Source organism: Gallinula chloropus (genome assembly GCF_964237585.1).
Source record: "Gallinula chloropus genome assembly, chromosome: 6".
Classification (NCBI taxonomy): domain Eukaryota; kingdom Metazoa; phylum Chordata; class Aves; order Gruiformes; family Rallidae; genus Gallinula; species Gallinula chloropus.
The window spans coordinates 19,929,715-19,944,715 of NC_140091.1; the positions used below are offsets into that span (position 1 = coordinate 19,929,715).

At 57.9% G+C, this 15,001-nt stretch overlaps 1 protein-coding gene across 1 annotated transcript; it reads left to right on the plus strand.

Moving 5' to 3' along the window:
* Positions 1-11,860: 11,860 nt before the first annotated feature.
* Positions 11,861-13,047, plus strand: FAM163A (family with sequence similarity 163 member A; the record flags this gene model as incomplete). The annotated part of the gene is made up of 2 exons (XM_084266386.1): positions 11,861-11,953; positions 12,646-13,047. 2 exons carry the CDS (start codon positions 11,861-11,863, stop codon positions 13,045-13,047), a joined length of 495 nt encoding a protein of 164 aa, XP_084122512.1.
* Positions 13,048-15,001: the final 1,954 nt, after the last annotated feature.

A 15,001-nucleotide genomic window follows, 5' to 3' on the forward strand; every position in this document is an offset into this window, starting at 1 on the left:
CCCGGCCCGCCCCGTGCCCCGCCGAGCCGCCGAGGTGCTGCCGGACCCGGCTCCGCTGCTGCCCGCGCCGCTGCCCGCTCCCGCCCGGCCCGGGCGCCCAGGTACGGCTCGGGCATCCCGCTTCCCAGTGTCTCTCCGTGTCCGCCCCCCATGCTCCCCGTCCCCGGGTTTGCAGAGGGGTCGGGGCTTGAATTTGCGGTGGGAAAGAGGAGACCTGGTGGGTGGAGGGGGGTGCGGGCAGGACGGGCTGGGATGCGCGGGCAGGATGCTCCCAGCAGCATCCCAGGGCTGCGCTGAGCCTCTGCGCGATCGCACCCGGGTGAAGCTCCGGGGTTGCGGTTCCCTCCTGAGTTAATTTGTGGGTTACGTGGTCCAGCTTCGCATTAGGCTGGGGGGGCGATGTTTTGTGTCACCGTTAACTCCTCCGGCTGTTCGGATGGGCAGGACCGAGTTTACCCGTCTCTAAACAGCCAAGCGAAGTTTTCAAACTCTGAAGCTCAGGTTCTTGCTCCCTCGGTGGGAGCCCCAATCCTTGCCATTCTCCAAGGGCGTGATGGCCCCGGCAGTTCCCCGACCCCGCTACCTAAACCTCTCCAGCGGAAACGGTTGCTGCCTTTGCTGAACTGGAGGAAATCAAATCCTTTTGTTTATCCCGAAGGATCTCTGTTTTATCTCTCACCATGCTGCGGTAATTAAAGGAGACCTGGGCTCGAGTTATTCCCCCGGCCTTTGTTTCCTCCTAAGGTTGTCCTGGAGGATTTTGTTCCCTCTGAAAGGGCATGTGGAAACATTTCGTGTTTCCAGCTGGGTTTCGTTTGTGCGCTATTGATTGTCTCTCTCGGAGAGGTTTTTTCTAAGGTGTGGTGGAATATTCCACCCTGGCCGAGGTTTGTGTTACCGGGGCTTTTTTCTTTCCTTCCCCCTCTTGCCCAAGTCACAGGGCTTCCCTGTATTGCTTTTTTGGAGTGATGGGTGTACTGGGGCTGCTGGTTGGCGTTTGGTGTCATGCCCACGGGATCCAATGGACTTTTCCAGGGATGGGGGAAGGAAAGGCTTTGCCTAGGGAGGGCTTTTTCACCTGTTGAAAAGCCAAGAGGGGAGGGCAGCTGCGGGCTGTGGTTGGTGAACACTGGAGCGGTGAGTCCGATTGCATCCCAAGCGCCGTCTCCGTTGGGGTGTGAGGTGTGCTGCTGTCCCTTCCCAAAGCACTGAGTTTGGCCCAATGGCAGGCCTGAGGAGAGCTGGCTCTGGAGCTCTGGTGAGGTGAGGAGCCCGGCCCTGCTCCAGCTCAAAAGATCCTTAACAGGCTGGAAATCGGGTGCGGAGGGTTTTCCACCTGGCAAACCCTCCCCTTTGGAGAAGCACAGAATATTCTCCAGCCATTTTGTGTGGGAGCATTTTGGGTGTGTGGACTGATGGGAGACCCGGGCAGCTACTTGTATGCTGAGGAGCACTAGGAGGGGGTGTTTGGAGGAGCTCGGCTCCCGGCTGGAGCAGGGTCCGCCGACCTTAGCCACAGGAGCGAACCAGAGCACGAGGGCTGCTCTGCTTCCTGGGGGGCTGCTTTGTGGCAATGCCTCAAGCCCAGCAGCCCCCAGGGCAAGCGGTAAACAGAAACAAGGTCAGGCCGCGGTGTTCCCGTTGTCCCCTGTCCCGGCTGCCTCCCGCTTCCGCCCCTCCAGCCTCCATCCCCCCCGCCCCCCATCCCTCCTCGCATCTCTGCCCGCCCGACCTTCCCCGACACTGCATTCCTACCGGGATGAAATATTTATGGTGGCTCTGTTACCCTTGTTTTCCTGAAAGCGTGTTTCACACTTCATTTGCAGGAGACATTAAGAGACTTCACAGCGGGTTTTCCTTCTGGCTGGGCGCATGTGTGTCGGTGTGTGCGTGACCATCCTGGCCGACCCGCTCCCGGGCAGCACGGGCTGAGTGAGATGGAGCATCTCCAGTGCTGGAGGAGTCTGTATCCCCACCGTGCACTAAATCAGCTAGGAAAAAAAAAAAAAGAAAATAAAAATAAATAGCTGGTCTGAAATCCAGCAAAGACTTTAGCTCTGTAAAGCCGACCCATGCCCGGTTGTGCTACCGGGATGTGGTGGTTCGAAGGAAGGCCAGTGGTCCTGTAAAGCAACCACGGGTGAGGTTTTCACATGGCTTTATGGAAAAGTCACTCCTGGACCTGATCCTGGAGTGGCTCCACTTGGATTTACCCCAAACAGTGAGGTTTGGGTTGGGCGCCGTGCCAGAGCAATGCATGGCTCTGGCTTTCCCTGAGCCTGTGCAGTGTGTTGTGGGTACCACGGGCATCTGGACTGTGGAGTGGGAAAGGGGGCCTGCAGTGTTCCCGTGCCTGTGTGGGACAGCTTTCCAGGGGAAGAAAGCTGCATGGTGACCATGACTGACCTGCTCTGGCTGCGCGGGTGGAGAAGGGCAGGACGGGCTCCCCTGCCCAGACGTGCTGGCAGCAGAGGTGTGCTCACGTAACCCATCCCCGGCGGCACGGTTTTGCACTGGCTCAGCTCGGGACCGAAGGCAGCTTGAGGAGCCAGGCAGTGAAACCTTTGGGAAAAGATTTCCCTCTGCTAATTGAAGCAATTAGCAGGAGGGCTGAGTGCTGCCGAAAGCGGGGGGAGCAGATGGGGCCAGATCTCTGCCCTGTCTTTGGTGGATTGATGCTGGGAAGAGGCAGCGGTCACCGGCAGGGCTGTAACCCTGGGACCCAGTGTGCATCCCAGGGCTGGGTGTCTCCCGGGGGTTGGAGCAGCTCTCAGCTCCCATCTGCATGGGTGGCCTGGCTGCATCCTGCCAGGAAGGATGAGGTACTTGGGCAAAGCTGGCTGGGCACCCAAAAAAAGCAGCAGAGACAGACCCCAGAGCTTCTCATGGGTAGTGCCAGCAGCAAGGAGGTACGCAGACTGCAGGCTGGGTTTTGGCTGGTTCCCCTCCAAACTGACTGTTTTTTAACATGACCGCCTTGTTCCCCCCCTTGTCCAGGACGCTCCTGAGGTGGGAGGAGGAGCTCATCCCTTCCCTCTGCCATGTCTGGCTCTCTTCTGGGGCAACATGCAGTGACTCCAGCACAAATCCCACCCGGTCGACCACCCTAATCCTGCCACAGGGTCATGACAGGTGCAGGGGAGTTAAAACCCCAGTGTCCTTAAGACTAGGAGGTGGTCACCTTCTGAACCAGCTGCTGGCCTGAGGCTCTGGAGATGGGCAGCCAGGCTCCAGGGCAGGTTGTGCCTGGAGCTGAGGGACGAGCAGCCGCCGGCGGCCGTCGCATTGGGCAGATGGAGGCAAATGAAAAGGAAAAGCAGAGACTTTTCTGGGTTGGTTTTTTGGATCTTGACAGTGATGTGGTGCTGCTCCAGAGCCGGCACCTGGCCCCGCTGTCTGGCCCCACCGAAAAGAGACAGTCTGTCTGCCTTGCACGAATTTCGGGGAGGCTTTGAGAGCCCTCCTGACTGTAGTACTGCCGCACGTGGGAGGCTCCTCTCTCTGTATTGCTGCCTGGATGCAATTAGGCTTTAATGAGTCATTAAAATAAATCTCTGTTTCTACTCCAAGCAAACATGCCAGGGGGGATGCTGACAGTTGGAGCAGCAGGTCTTGCATCATGCAGAGGAAGAGGCTGCGCTTCCCCGCGCCCTCCTCCTTGGGGCTGGGCCACGGTGCCTTCCATCCATCTCCCTTTCCCGTGGAAAAAAGGGACCTGGCAAACACCATGCATCTTTGTAGGTACTTCAGGAGCAGGACTGAATTGTGACCACTCCTAGGGATGGATTTTTTTTTTTGAAGGAGCAGAGGTCTGAGGGTTATCCGCTCCCTGATGCTGGTGGGCACCTGCCCAGCTAGAAATGGGCTGGGAGATAACTGGCACTGGTTTTCAGCTCCCAGTTTGTTACTGATGCCCATGGCCTTGTCCTTTGTAGCCCATCCCTGGATCTGGAGGGCAGTTGGGTGATGGGTGTCAGGTGAGCGCTGAGATATGAAAGGGGAAGCGCGGTGCATGGCGGGCAGACATCTGTACAGTTCTCCTCGCTGCAATCGGGATTTTAAAAGAGCTGGCGAGCTGGGAGGGGCGCTGGTGGTCCCTCTCCTCCTGGTCAGACACAAGGCTCATCATCCTTTGCTCCACCCCACTGGTAAACGGTCCGCTTACCCCTAATGACGTCTTTGCTAATTGAATCCCTCTGCGGTGGCTGTCTCTCTGGCAGGCTTGCGGGCAGGCGGCAGGGCAGATGCTGCTAGGACATGGGGTGGTGTCCCCAGGGAGCAGCATCCCTCAAACACCACGGCCCCCAGTGGTATCCAGGCTGCAGGAAGGCACGAGTTAAAACCAGGGCTTGAGCAGGAGGATTCATTTTACACTTTATTTTAGCAAAATAACTAACTCTGGTGACACAAAGGCACAACAGATCCACCTCGGTGTAACTTGGGCAGCCTTGCCCAAAGTGTGCCATGCCGTGCCGGGAGGGCTGAAGCTGGCAGGGTTACAAAGGCTCCAGCCTCAGCCAGAGCTTCTCCCCAGGGATTTGCTTTCGGGAGCAGAGCTTGCTGCTACATGGAAAGGTTTTGCACAAGTCATGTTTCATACGTCAGGCCGGGAGGAGCGGGGATGGGGCGGCGTGGGCAGAGCTGGGTGGAAGTTGGGCAGAGGATTTTACACAGGGGAGGGGGGTGTGTGGAAACGAGGTGGAAAGAGTGAGATGGCACGGATGCCCTGGGGCGGGGAGGGGGATAACAAAGTGGTGCCTTGCAGGAGAAGCTGTCCTGGGGGTTGTTGCAAAGAAAGCCAATGAGACACTGCTGTAAAGAAAGAAACCTTTCAGCAGGAAACTTGCTGCTGTACTCGGTTAAATCTCACCAGGGATGCTCTGTGGGGATGCTCTGGACTGCGTTGTATGGTGCCTCTGCTGGGATCGATCCCCCTCCTCTTCCAGGATAAAGATGCGTTTGGCGTGTCCCTGCTGTGCTGCTCGATGGGATTAGCCAGAGCACACACCTTCCTGTGCTGGGGAGGAGAGAAAATTGCACCAGGGAGAAGATCTCATCTCCTTGGAGCATGTTTGCAGCCCTTGGAGTGTGGAGGGACCCAGCCAAGGTCTTGGTCCCCTTGCTCTAGTGGGAAGAGCCCACTGCTTTGAAAGTAAGTGGGTGCTGTGGAGGTGAAGGTTTGGCCTTGGAGCAATGAGGGATGCTGAAGAAACCCCCTCCTGGGGCTGGGAATGAGCAGCAGAGCATCCTCAAGGGGAGCCTGGCCCGTCGCACTGCTGGCTGTGCAGTCCCTAAACTGGTGCAGTGAGCTTGTGCAATCACCAAGGGTGGGAACAAACACCCCTCCCTGCTCCATTCTGTGCTCACAAGGGTCTCTCTTGTGTGCCATGCACAGGGACACCATGGACTGCAAATCCACCCAACCCAGCAGGACCGGGGAGGTGGCACCAGCTCCCGCTCGCTCCTGTTTTGATTGACAAAGTCTCAGCAGGAAAACCCTTGAATTATTCCTCCCCTGCTTCTTCCCCAACAGACTCACCAGGTGCCTTGTTTTAAGACTAGCAACTGCGTTTTTGATGGTGGGGAAGGGAAGAGTACCCCAGGTTTGCTGCTTGTGCGGTCCCACCTGAGTTTCTGCCCTCACTCACTGGCCACTTTCTGGGCTGGATGGAGAAATCACAATTATTTCAGGAGCCTGGAGCCCCCCACGGGGCTGGCATGGGAGCCCCTGGCCTCCTGCACCCCTGGACATGACCTTCAGGAGGCAGGGCCAGCGGGATAACCCTGCTCCTCTATCCCAAGACATGGCCTCCTGCTTTCCCTGTGGTTTCCCACTCCGGCTCCCAGCCTTTAGCACTCGTGTGGTGAAATGCTCCAGCTTTTTGGCAAGGGGGCACGTTCAGCATCCCATCCCTCTACAGCCCCACTGTGGTCTCCTCACGTCCCACTGAAGGAGACTTTGGGCACTGGGAGGGATGGTGCTTGTGGTGAGGATGCCGAGCAGGTCCTTGCTGGCTCTGGAGAACCCCCGGGGATCTGATGTGGGGGATAAGCTGAAAACCCCCCTTCTCTCTGTGGTTTTGTTCCTGGTTACTTTGACACCGTGGTGGAGTTGGCTCCACTTGGGATCAGCCCTGGAAGACACCCCTGGCACAGCAGCAGATGAGCCCTGTCAGCCCAGGGACGTTTCCATCCCACATCTCGCCACGGGCTGCCCATGTGTGACACTGTCCCAGTGTCTGGGGCCATGGGAGCTGTGCCTGCCTGCTGTGACTCCTGGGCAGGGGATGTGTGAGGGTGTGAGAAGGGAGGCAGCATTTTCCTGCTCTGGATCTGGAGCCATCCTGCAGTGAGGAGGGGTTGCAAAGGGGTGTTGTTATATAGGGATTTGCCTAGATCCGGGTATCGCTCTGGCCATGGGCTTTGCTGTAGCATATTGGGGTGTGTGATGGCCCCTTCGTTGTCCCAACAGGTGGCTTCAGTTAATCCAGGTAGGGTCTGAAGAGCCACTTAAGGGGATAAAGGGCAGATGAGATGCCTGAGTAATGAGATAATCTGCTCCTGAGACATCCCAGGCTGCAAAGTCACCCTTCCTCCCAAAGTCTGGAAGGTGCTGGGTGGCTCCCAGGGACTGTGGATGCGCTGAGGCTGGTGCCAGAGATTAGAGGGATGCTCAGTCCTCTGTGGCCATAAAGACAATTGCTGCCAGTGGAGGTGGTCTCCAGGGCAGGATGATGCTGGGTGTGGGACCTGGATCGGCAAGAAGGTGCGTTTGGGGCACAGTTTTCCAGCCAGGAGAGGGAATCTCCTGGGGTTGATGGGTTGGGAAGGCAGCGTTAGCAGCAGGAGCACAGCCCTTTGTGCCCACCCAGGAGTTGGGCTCCAGGTGGCAGCTTCCACCCTTGAAGTGGTTTGATTCTTTCCTTACGATCAATGTCTTCACCTTGCCCACTGAGCTTTCCCAAGAAAAGAGCCGGCTCCCAAACCCTGCTGGTATTCTTTTCCCTCCCATCCCTTGGCTGGGGAGGAGTGGGACTGGGGGGAGGCAGTGGGGAGCCCCAGGGGTGCTGGTGTGGGTGGTGGAGGGAAAAGCGAGGGCAGGCTGGTGGCACGGCGCGGGATTTTTTGGTTTGGATGACTGACCCCAAATTGCCAGAGCCTCAGCCGGGGGGATGGTGTCAGCTTTGCGACCTGGCTGCCCTTGCAGAGCCAAGGGCCAGGGCGGAGTCTGACAATGCCCTGTGCAAAACTGCTGGCCCAAGCCCCCCTCAGCTCGAGGTGCCCAGGGGGTCACAGTGTGGAACAAAACCCACCCCCCTCGTGTAGGAAACGGGAGGCACAAGTTGCTCTTTCTGCTTAGGATGAAGCCTTTTTCGGAGATCCCTGTGGCAGCCTGGAGTCGGAGTTATCCCAGCTACTGCTGGGATTTCTTGTCTGAATGCAGTGGTCTGTGGGACCAGCCATGGAGCCCAGCTCCGCTCCCTGGGGTGTTATGGCCCCAGGAGGGTGTGTGATCGCTCCGGTCACCCAATGCTGTGGGCTGTTTTAATGCCTTAAAGATGCTTTTACTCAATTTATTTACTCCCAGTGTAGGAGAAGTCAGGAGGGGCTGGCCCGATCCGGGCCTCTCAGAAGTCACAGGGCCGGGGGTGGGCAGCAGATTCAGCCCCCTGGCACCTCCCACTGATCCTTTCATTGAAAGTTTAAAGGCCTCAAAGGGACCCAGTGGTCTGGGACTTGGGCAGGGGTGTGGGCTGGGGCCGGAGCGGGGCTGCTGGTGGGGATATCTGATGGGTGCAACTTCCCCCGTACTCTCTTGTGTCCCCACCCATAGCCTCTTGCATCCTCTCCTTGTACCTTCTTGCACCCCCGCCCCATACCTTCTTGTGCCCCTCCTCCATATCCTCTTGCATCCTGCATTGCCATTGGTCTTTGGGTGAAGTTTCAGTTGGGCTTGGCTCATTTTGGGGCCATGGAGTGGGTGACTCTTTGTTTCTACACATCCCTCCTTGGACTCAGCTCGTCCCCTCGCAGCACAGAGCACCCACTTTGCGATGAGTTTGCAGGGTCTCAGCCCTCCCTCTGCACCCATCCTGCCTCGTGGCAGGGGAGGGAAAGGTGGGAGGTGGGGGGGGGGGGGGGGGGGGTTGGATGTCTTCCTCCCTTCGCTGTGGGTTACAACCATGGGCTGACCCAGCCGGATCCCACCAGGCTGAGCCCGTGCAGGGCAGGACGCAGCCGCCCCAGGAGCTGCCCTGTTGTTTTGCTGCCATAATCTGTTTTGCAAAGGCAGCCCCTGATGCGATGCTGCCTTTTTCCAATTAGGCCCTGGGAGATGATTCTGGTAAGGCAGCGGCTGGGCTAATTTACCAGGCAGACATCTCATTGAATTAGCCCAGGAGCTGCAGAGCAAAACCGGGAGAGCAGAGCGCGGGCTGGGGCGCGGGGCTCGCGGCTGAGGCTTGGCACGATGCTCGCAGCAAAGAGCCGAGCCCAAAACCCGCTCCCCGTGTCTCGTCTTAGTGTTCAACCCGTGTTGGATTGGGGTGAGGGGGGGACCACGATGATCTGGTGTGAGCTCAGGGCAGGTGGGATGCGCCGGGGCGAGGAAGGACAGGGTTTTCTCTGGGCTGAGAGCACTGGAGGCTGGCAGGAACCTCGCCGGCCGCTTGCAGAGCGTGTGGATCCGCTACGGACGTCATGGGAGGGGAATAAATTTAGAAGCCTGCGATGCCGCTCGTTCCCAGAGCCACTTTCCAGGCTGTAACTCGGCGCCGCGAGGCAGCATCCGTTACAGGTGCGGGAGTTCGATAAACCGGGGACCCTCCCTCTGCCTGTGCCCACGGTGATGCTTCTGCCCACCACCTCGGATTGCTTCCCCAACGCCAGCGAGGGATGGGAGGGGGTGTAATGCAGATTTATCAATCTTAATTTTATTCAGTGGTGCTTTGAGTGTTGGAGGCTCTCTGTGCCCACCCTTGGGCCACAGCCCCTCTCCTGAGCCGCTGAGCGCCAGGGCATCTGCTCAGCACCCAGTATTTAAGTATTTAAGCAACTTTCAACTCCCTTTTTAGGCCTGTGCATCCCTCTGCATCCTGTCCCACTGCTGGAGCCAAGGGGCTCAGTTCATGGCGCAGCCTGAGACTTTTAGGAGACCCCCTGAAAATGTACAGTGTTGTGTTGGGATGGGGCTATGCAGGGAAAATGAAGCTTCCCCCCACCACAGTGCCCTTCACTGGGATGTGCTTGCAGAGAGTGGATGGAAAATGGAGCCAGGCTGATCCCCAGCAGCAGGGATGCAGCTGTGGGTGCTGCCGCATGGCCTCAGCCAGGGCTGGGAAAGGCTGCTGGAGTTGTCCCGCCCCTTTACGGGCATATTTGCCTCATAATCCCCAAGGCCACCAGGTTTTTTTAATGCTCTCTGGTTAAAGGATTGCTGGTTGAACCACTGATCTCAGCAGCCCCAGCAATGGGAATGCTGGAGATGGGGTACATGGAAGCCCAGCTGCCCTTGAGGAAGTGTTGGTTGGTTGCCCTGCACTCAGAGGTGACCAAAGGATCCCCAAGGACCAGTCCCTCCCTATCCAGGGTTGCTCTCCAAGGCTGCCTGCTCGCTCCAAACCTCGGGCTAATTGGATGTGGCTCTCCAAGCTCTAAATCAAATCACAGCTCCCCTGAAATGAAGTTTTCTGGATGCGAACGGCTGCCTGTGCCATCCATCACCGCCCAGCTACCAGCACGTCTCTCTCAGGGGTCGCCGAAGGTCAGTGTTTGCCTTTTCCAGCCGTTGCCATCAGCTTTTCCCCAGTAAGGATCCACCCTTGGAGGTGTCACTCAGCCAAAGGCCTCCCTGTGTCCCCTCTTCCTGCTGTCCGTGTTGCATTTGGGGGTGCAGTTTGGTAACAGGGTGCAGGAGCTGAAGGTGCCGGGGGTCTGTTGTTAGCTCTGCTGGGTGCCCCAAGGGATGGGGGCATTACCTGGGTCACAGACCTATTGGTTTCTTGGTGGTTTGTTGAGTTTCCCTCCTTTTTGTTCCATGCAGAGAGCGGCTCGCAGCAGGAATCCAGCGCATTCCCACTGCCTGGCTTCGTATGGGTCCTTTCCAAGGGCCAGAAAATCGATCGGCAGCAGCCAGGACCCTGCAAATCACTGCAGCAGACTGAGCAGGGTGGGTGATTTTAGGGGGCTGGGGGGGGGGGGATGGGGGAATTCTCCGTCAGCCAGCACACGCAGCAGCAGCGAGGGGCCTGGGGGGCAGAGTTGAGCAGGTGTCATCTGGAAGCTGCCACCTCCCTCCGTCAATTAGGGAGGTGTGGCGGGCAGGTAATTAGATCTCCCTGGCTGCAACCGGCTGGCACTTGGGCCCTATCAATTAGCCTTGCTCTGGATGAGGTGCTGAGGGATGGGGGGGGAGGGCGGGGGGCCGGTAATGAAATGTGGTTGCGCCAGGCATCGCCGGAGGGGTGGGGGTGATGGGTGCACTCAGTTCTTGGGTGCAGATCCTTTCCTGGAGGTTTGAGCTTATCCAAAGGGATTTATCCCCCCCCCCCCCCCCCCCCCTCCGCCGCTGCAGGGATGGGGACAAGGGGGGATGAGGTGATGGTGGTGGGTTCTTCTCCTCCCAGGGCCGCCAGCATTTCCCCGTGGCCATGCAGCACTGCCCGTACCGCCCGGCCGCCCCAGGGCCCGTGTGATGGTGACGCCCTGCCCGTCCTTTTCCGGGTAGGTACCCATGGGACGGCAGGGTAGGGGGACACAACGGCAGGGTTTGCCTGTCCCAGAGGGGATGGAGGGGAAAGCCCCTTTCCCAGTGGTGCATAAAACGTTGCCCACTTGTGAGATGATACCCCTACCTCCTCCATAATTAATTTGGAAGAGGAAAAGGCCAAGTGCTGACTCAGCCAGGCCTTGGCCCCCATGGAGCTGTGGCAGTCACGAGCTGCTGGCAGCACGGTGTTTCCCCAAGCTTGGGAAATGTTCCCTTTCCCTGCTTGGAATTAAAGAAAATAATAACAATGGCAGTAACAATAATAATATCATTATCATCATCATCATCATCATCTGCAGGACCCAAGAGGCTTTTTGCATCGTGGAGGCTCCTGGGGGCACAGGCACATGCTGAGCCCTATCCCCACGGGATTGTGGGATGCAGGACAGGGCTTACAGCAGGTCCCAAAGCGACACCAGCTACCGGGACATGGGGCCATGGGTGGCAGGGGGGGCCATGGGTGGGAGGGGTGCTGGCAGGCGATGCCTAACCTCTCCCTCTGCTCCTTCCAGGTCCAACACCTCTGCCACTGAACGTAAGTAGCCCCTGGGTCCCGTGGCACAGGGACGGCAGTGGGGGGTGCTTGGCTCGTGCCAAGCCCATGTTAGACCTGTGGGTGCCCAGCAGGCAGCCAGGGTGCAGCTTTTGGGTGCAGAATGCTGGAGTGGCAGAGATTAAAAGGCTCCCCATGGGCTTTTCCTGGTGGAAGCCCTGGTTTGCTGCTGGGTTTTGAAGCAGAAGCTGCATTTTCTGCCGGGAGAGTGGAAATCAGCCCTTTTGGCTCAGTAAGGGGGAGGATCTGTGGGTGCTCTGTGTATGTGTGGGGATTGTTTCCCAAAGATCCCAGAGACAGCAACAGTGGCGGGGGGATGTGCTGCCACGTCTCTCTGGCATCATCTTGCTAAGAAGGGAATGATGTAGCGTGTCGGTTTCCCAGCTTGGGGGAGAAGGAAGAACAGAGACGCGATGTTTTGGGATGCCTCATGGGTGTCACATCTGCAATGTGATAACAAAGCCATCGGGGAGGTGAGGGGTGACCTGCTGGGGTGACATGTGTCTCTGCCTTTCAGAGTTTGATGGAGAATCGGTCGGATGACAGCGGGAACTGTTGTTATCACAGGGGGAATCCTAGCAACGGTGATCCTACTGTGCATCATTGCCGTGCTCTGCTACTGTAGGCTACAGGTGAGCGCTGTGGCCATCCCCCATCTCACCACAAACCCCCATCACTGCTCCTTGGGCCAAACCACTGCTGCAGGAGAGGTCTTGGGGGGAGGGAGAGCGGGGGTGGTCTTTTTGCCCACGATGGGCACCCCCTTTTCCCCCAGATGCTGCAGAGGTACATCCTTTCCTCTTCCCAGCACAGGAGGACACCCCCCAGCCTTGTGAGGATCTGCAGTGCTTGCCAGTTTAGGTGCAGGCTTTGCTGGGATTGCAGTGTCAGATGGAGGTTTTCAGGTGTGGGGGGGGGTTCCCTCCCCACCCCCCCATAAATTAAATGACGAGGCTTTCAACAACTGCTCACTCTTTAAATGCAAAGCCTGTGCCATGCAGTAGTGCCTGTGTGATGAAAAGCACAGCGGATGCTTGGGGGAGTTTCTAACTGGGACGGTAAAATGCCTTCCCCTCATGAACCTCATGGTAAGATACCTTCCCCTCGCAAACTGCACTGAGAGAGGCGACAACCAGTTCCCTGGCAGCTGCATCCTGGTGCCTGCCCAGGTTTCCTCCCAGTTGTGCTGCCTCGCAGGACCCAGGTCCTGATGGACCTGAGCAGCGAGAGGCTGGAAGAGGGTTCCTCCAGCAGCAGGGGAGGCTGGCTGTGAAGCCAAATCTTGCCCACCTCCCCTAGCGTAACCTCCTTGCCTTTCGCACAGTACTACTGCTGCAAGAAAGATGATTCCGATGAGGAAGAGGAGGAGGAGGAGGAGGAAGAGGAAGAGCCTGACCTCCCCACACACTCGCACCTCGGCACGTGTAACGCCTGCAACTCCCGCATGGTGGATGGCCAGGGGAGCCCCGTGCCCCCCTCCAGCGAGCTCAACCAGCACGGGGCTCACAACTACTGCCCGACCTGCTCGCCCTACGGATCCCCTTTTTACATCCGGACTGCCGACATGGTGCACAACGGGGGTGAGAGGGTCGCCTACGCCCCCGCGTGCTACAAGGAGATGGGGCCGCCCATCAACATGGCTGCCCTGCAAAGCTACCCGGTGAGCCGCCACAGCCTCCTCCGCGAGAGCTTCCCGAACCCGCGGGCGGTCAGCACGGAGGTGTAGGCACCGTTGCCGCTAGCGCTGGGTGCCCCCGCAGCCGGTGCCCACTCAAGGGAAGGGGCTTTTCACTTGTCTTTGAAGGGGGTGGGAGTTCTTGCAGAGAGGACCCCGTAAGCCCAGCCTGAGACCAGCACGGTCCTCCTGCTGAACCACCTGGCACGGTTAAGCTTCACGGCTGAGAAGACGAGAGACACCTCGAAGGGCGACCTTAAACCGGCCACCTCCGAACCCATCATAAGTGTCATTATTACTCTATCTCCTGAAGGGACTTGTCTAACGAGGGCTATGTACAGTACAACCTGATTTAATTACCCCCCCCTCCCGGCTCCCCTGACTCCCACAAGCCCACAGCGAGGCCTCCAGCATCCCCACCGCAGCTGCCTCCGTCACATGAAGCGATGCGCGACAGAGCGAGCTGCCGCCTCCGGCAAATCCCACAGCTCAGCTGGGAATGGCAGCGCTCCTCAGTGATGGGAAAGCAAGGAAGGGAAGGAAGGCCCGGAGCATCCTGCTCCCCTCCGTGCCACGTTAGTTGCCGCTAGCAGTTAGCTTTTGTGTTCCGAGTGTAAGATAGGACACCGTCTCCCATCCACTTCGTTTCTGGCATGCGCTGAAGATGCCCAAGACACAAATTGCCATCACCGCAGGGGGGAGGGAAAGTTGCTCCCAAAACCGCTCACCCACACCAACGGGCGCAGGCTGAGCCTCCTGCAGCCAAAGCCCCCACCTCTTCTACTCTTCACAGGCTTTCTTGGTGCGATTTTAACTTGGACCCATAAATCCAGCAAGATGTTACTCACATGGAAAGGATTGCATCCCTAAATAACTGCAGGTTTTGGTCACCTTCAGCATCTGCTGCCCTATCAACAACTCCAGCCAGCCAGAGGAACGTTGGCTTTGGGATGGATTTGATGGACACAGCAGAGAGCACTGGGTCACGTTGTGTCCTTTGAGGGGACCGTGACCTCCCATGGGAGAGCGATGTTCAGGTGCTATGGGGTCTCCCCCCTTTGGCTTTTGGAAGAAGGAGTAAGGACTTGAGCCTGGGTTCACCAGCTCTGTGGCTGGTTGTGACAGCCAGCGACTCCGCCTTTCCTCAAAAATGAATGTGGGAAAGTTCCTTCTTCCTCCCCATAAATCAAATTAGGTGAAAAATTACCGAAAGGACATCTCCATCATCCACAGGCACTTCCATAGCAACCGGTGGAGGACTGCTCAGCTGAGCACTTCCCATTCATGGCAGGGAGGAGGGACCTAGACAGCCACAGTCCCTGCGCCCGTGCGGATGCTGATGTTGGGAGACGAGAGCGGAGGACACTTGCTGTGCCCTTTTGCGATAGGAGGGTGCAGCTGCTCAGGTTGGGTGGTTGGGATGGTGGGGTTTTTTTCACCGCCACGATTTAGAAATGGTCCCACTGCTCAAAGGGTTTGGCCTCAGCTTTCCCCATTCATGCAGGGAAAAAATAGGTCTGGGCACGGAGGTGCAGGCTCAAACCAACCGAAGGAGCCAGGCATGGTGATGGTCCTTGTAACCACACACCTCACCCCAGCTCGCTGCTTACACAGCCTTTCTGAGTGAAACGTAGGCACCACCTCCCCCACCTCTGGCCCAGGCATCACCATTAGCCTGAGACTCGGTCCCACTGTGTCTTATTTTACAGCCTCCTCCCATTCTCTGGATGGTGACAGAATGTTTTAAATGGCCTCTCACACTAAGGGTAGGCAGGAGGGAAGGGGAAAGTTAGCAGCAGCAAAGTTCTTGGGATCCCACTGGCCAACAGCCCGTAGCTCCTACTGCTTCCCAGTGCTCCTCCCTGAAAATACAATCTGTGGCTCTCTTTCTTGGCTGACTCCGTAAATCCCATCCTCAACCACTAGAGCATCCGAACAGCATCCAACTCTACCTCTTGTCATGCAGCAAGGCTTCCCACCGCGATGGCACCACATACTGGGCCAT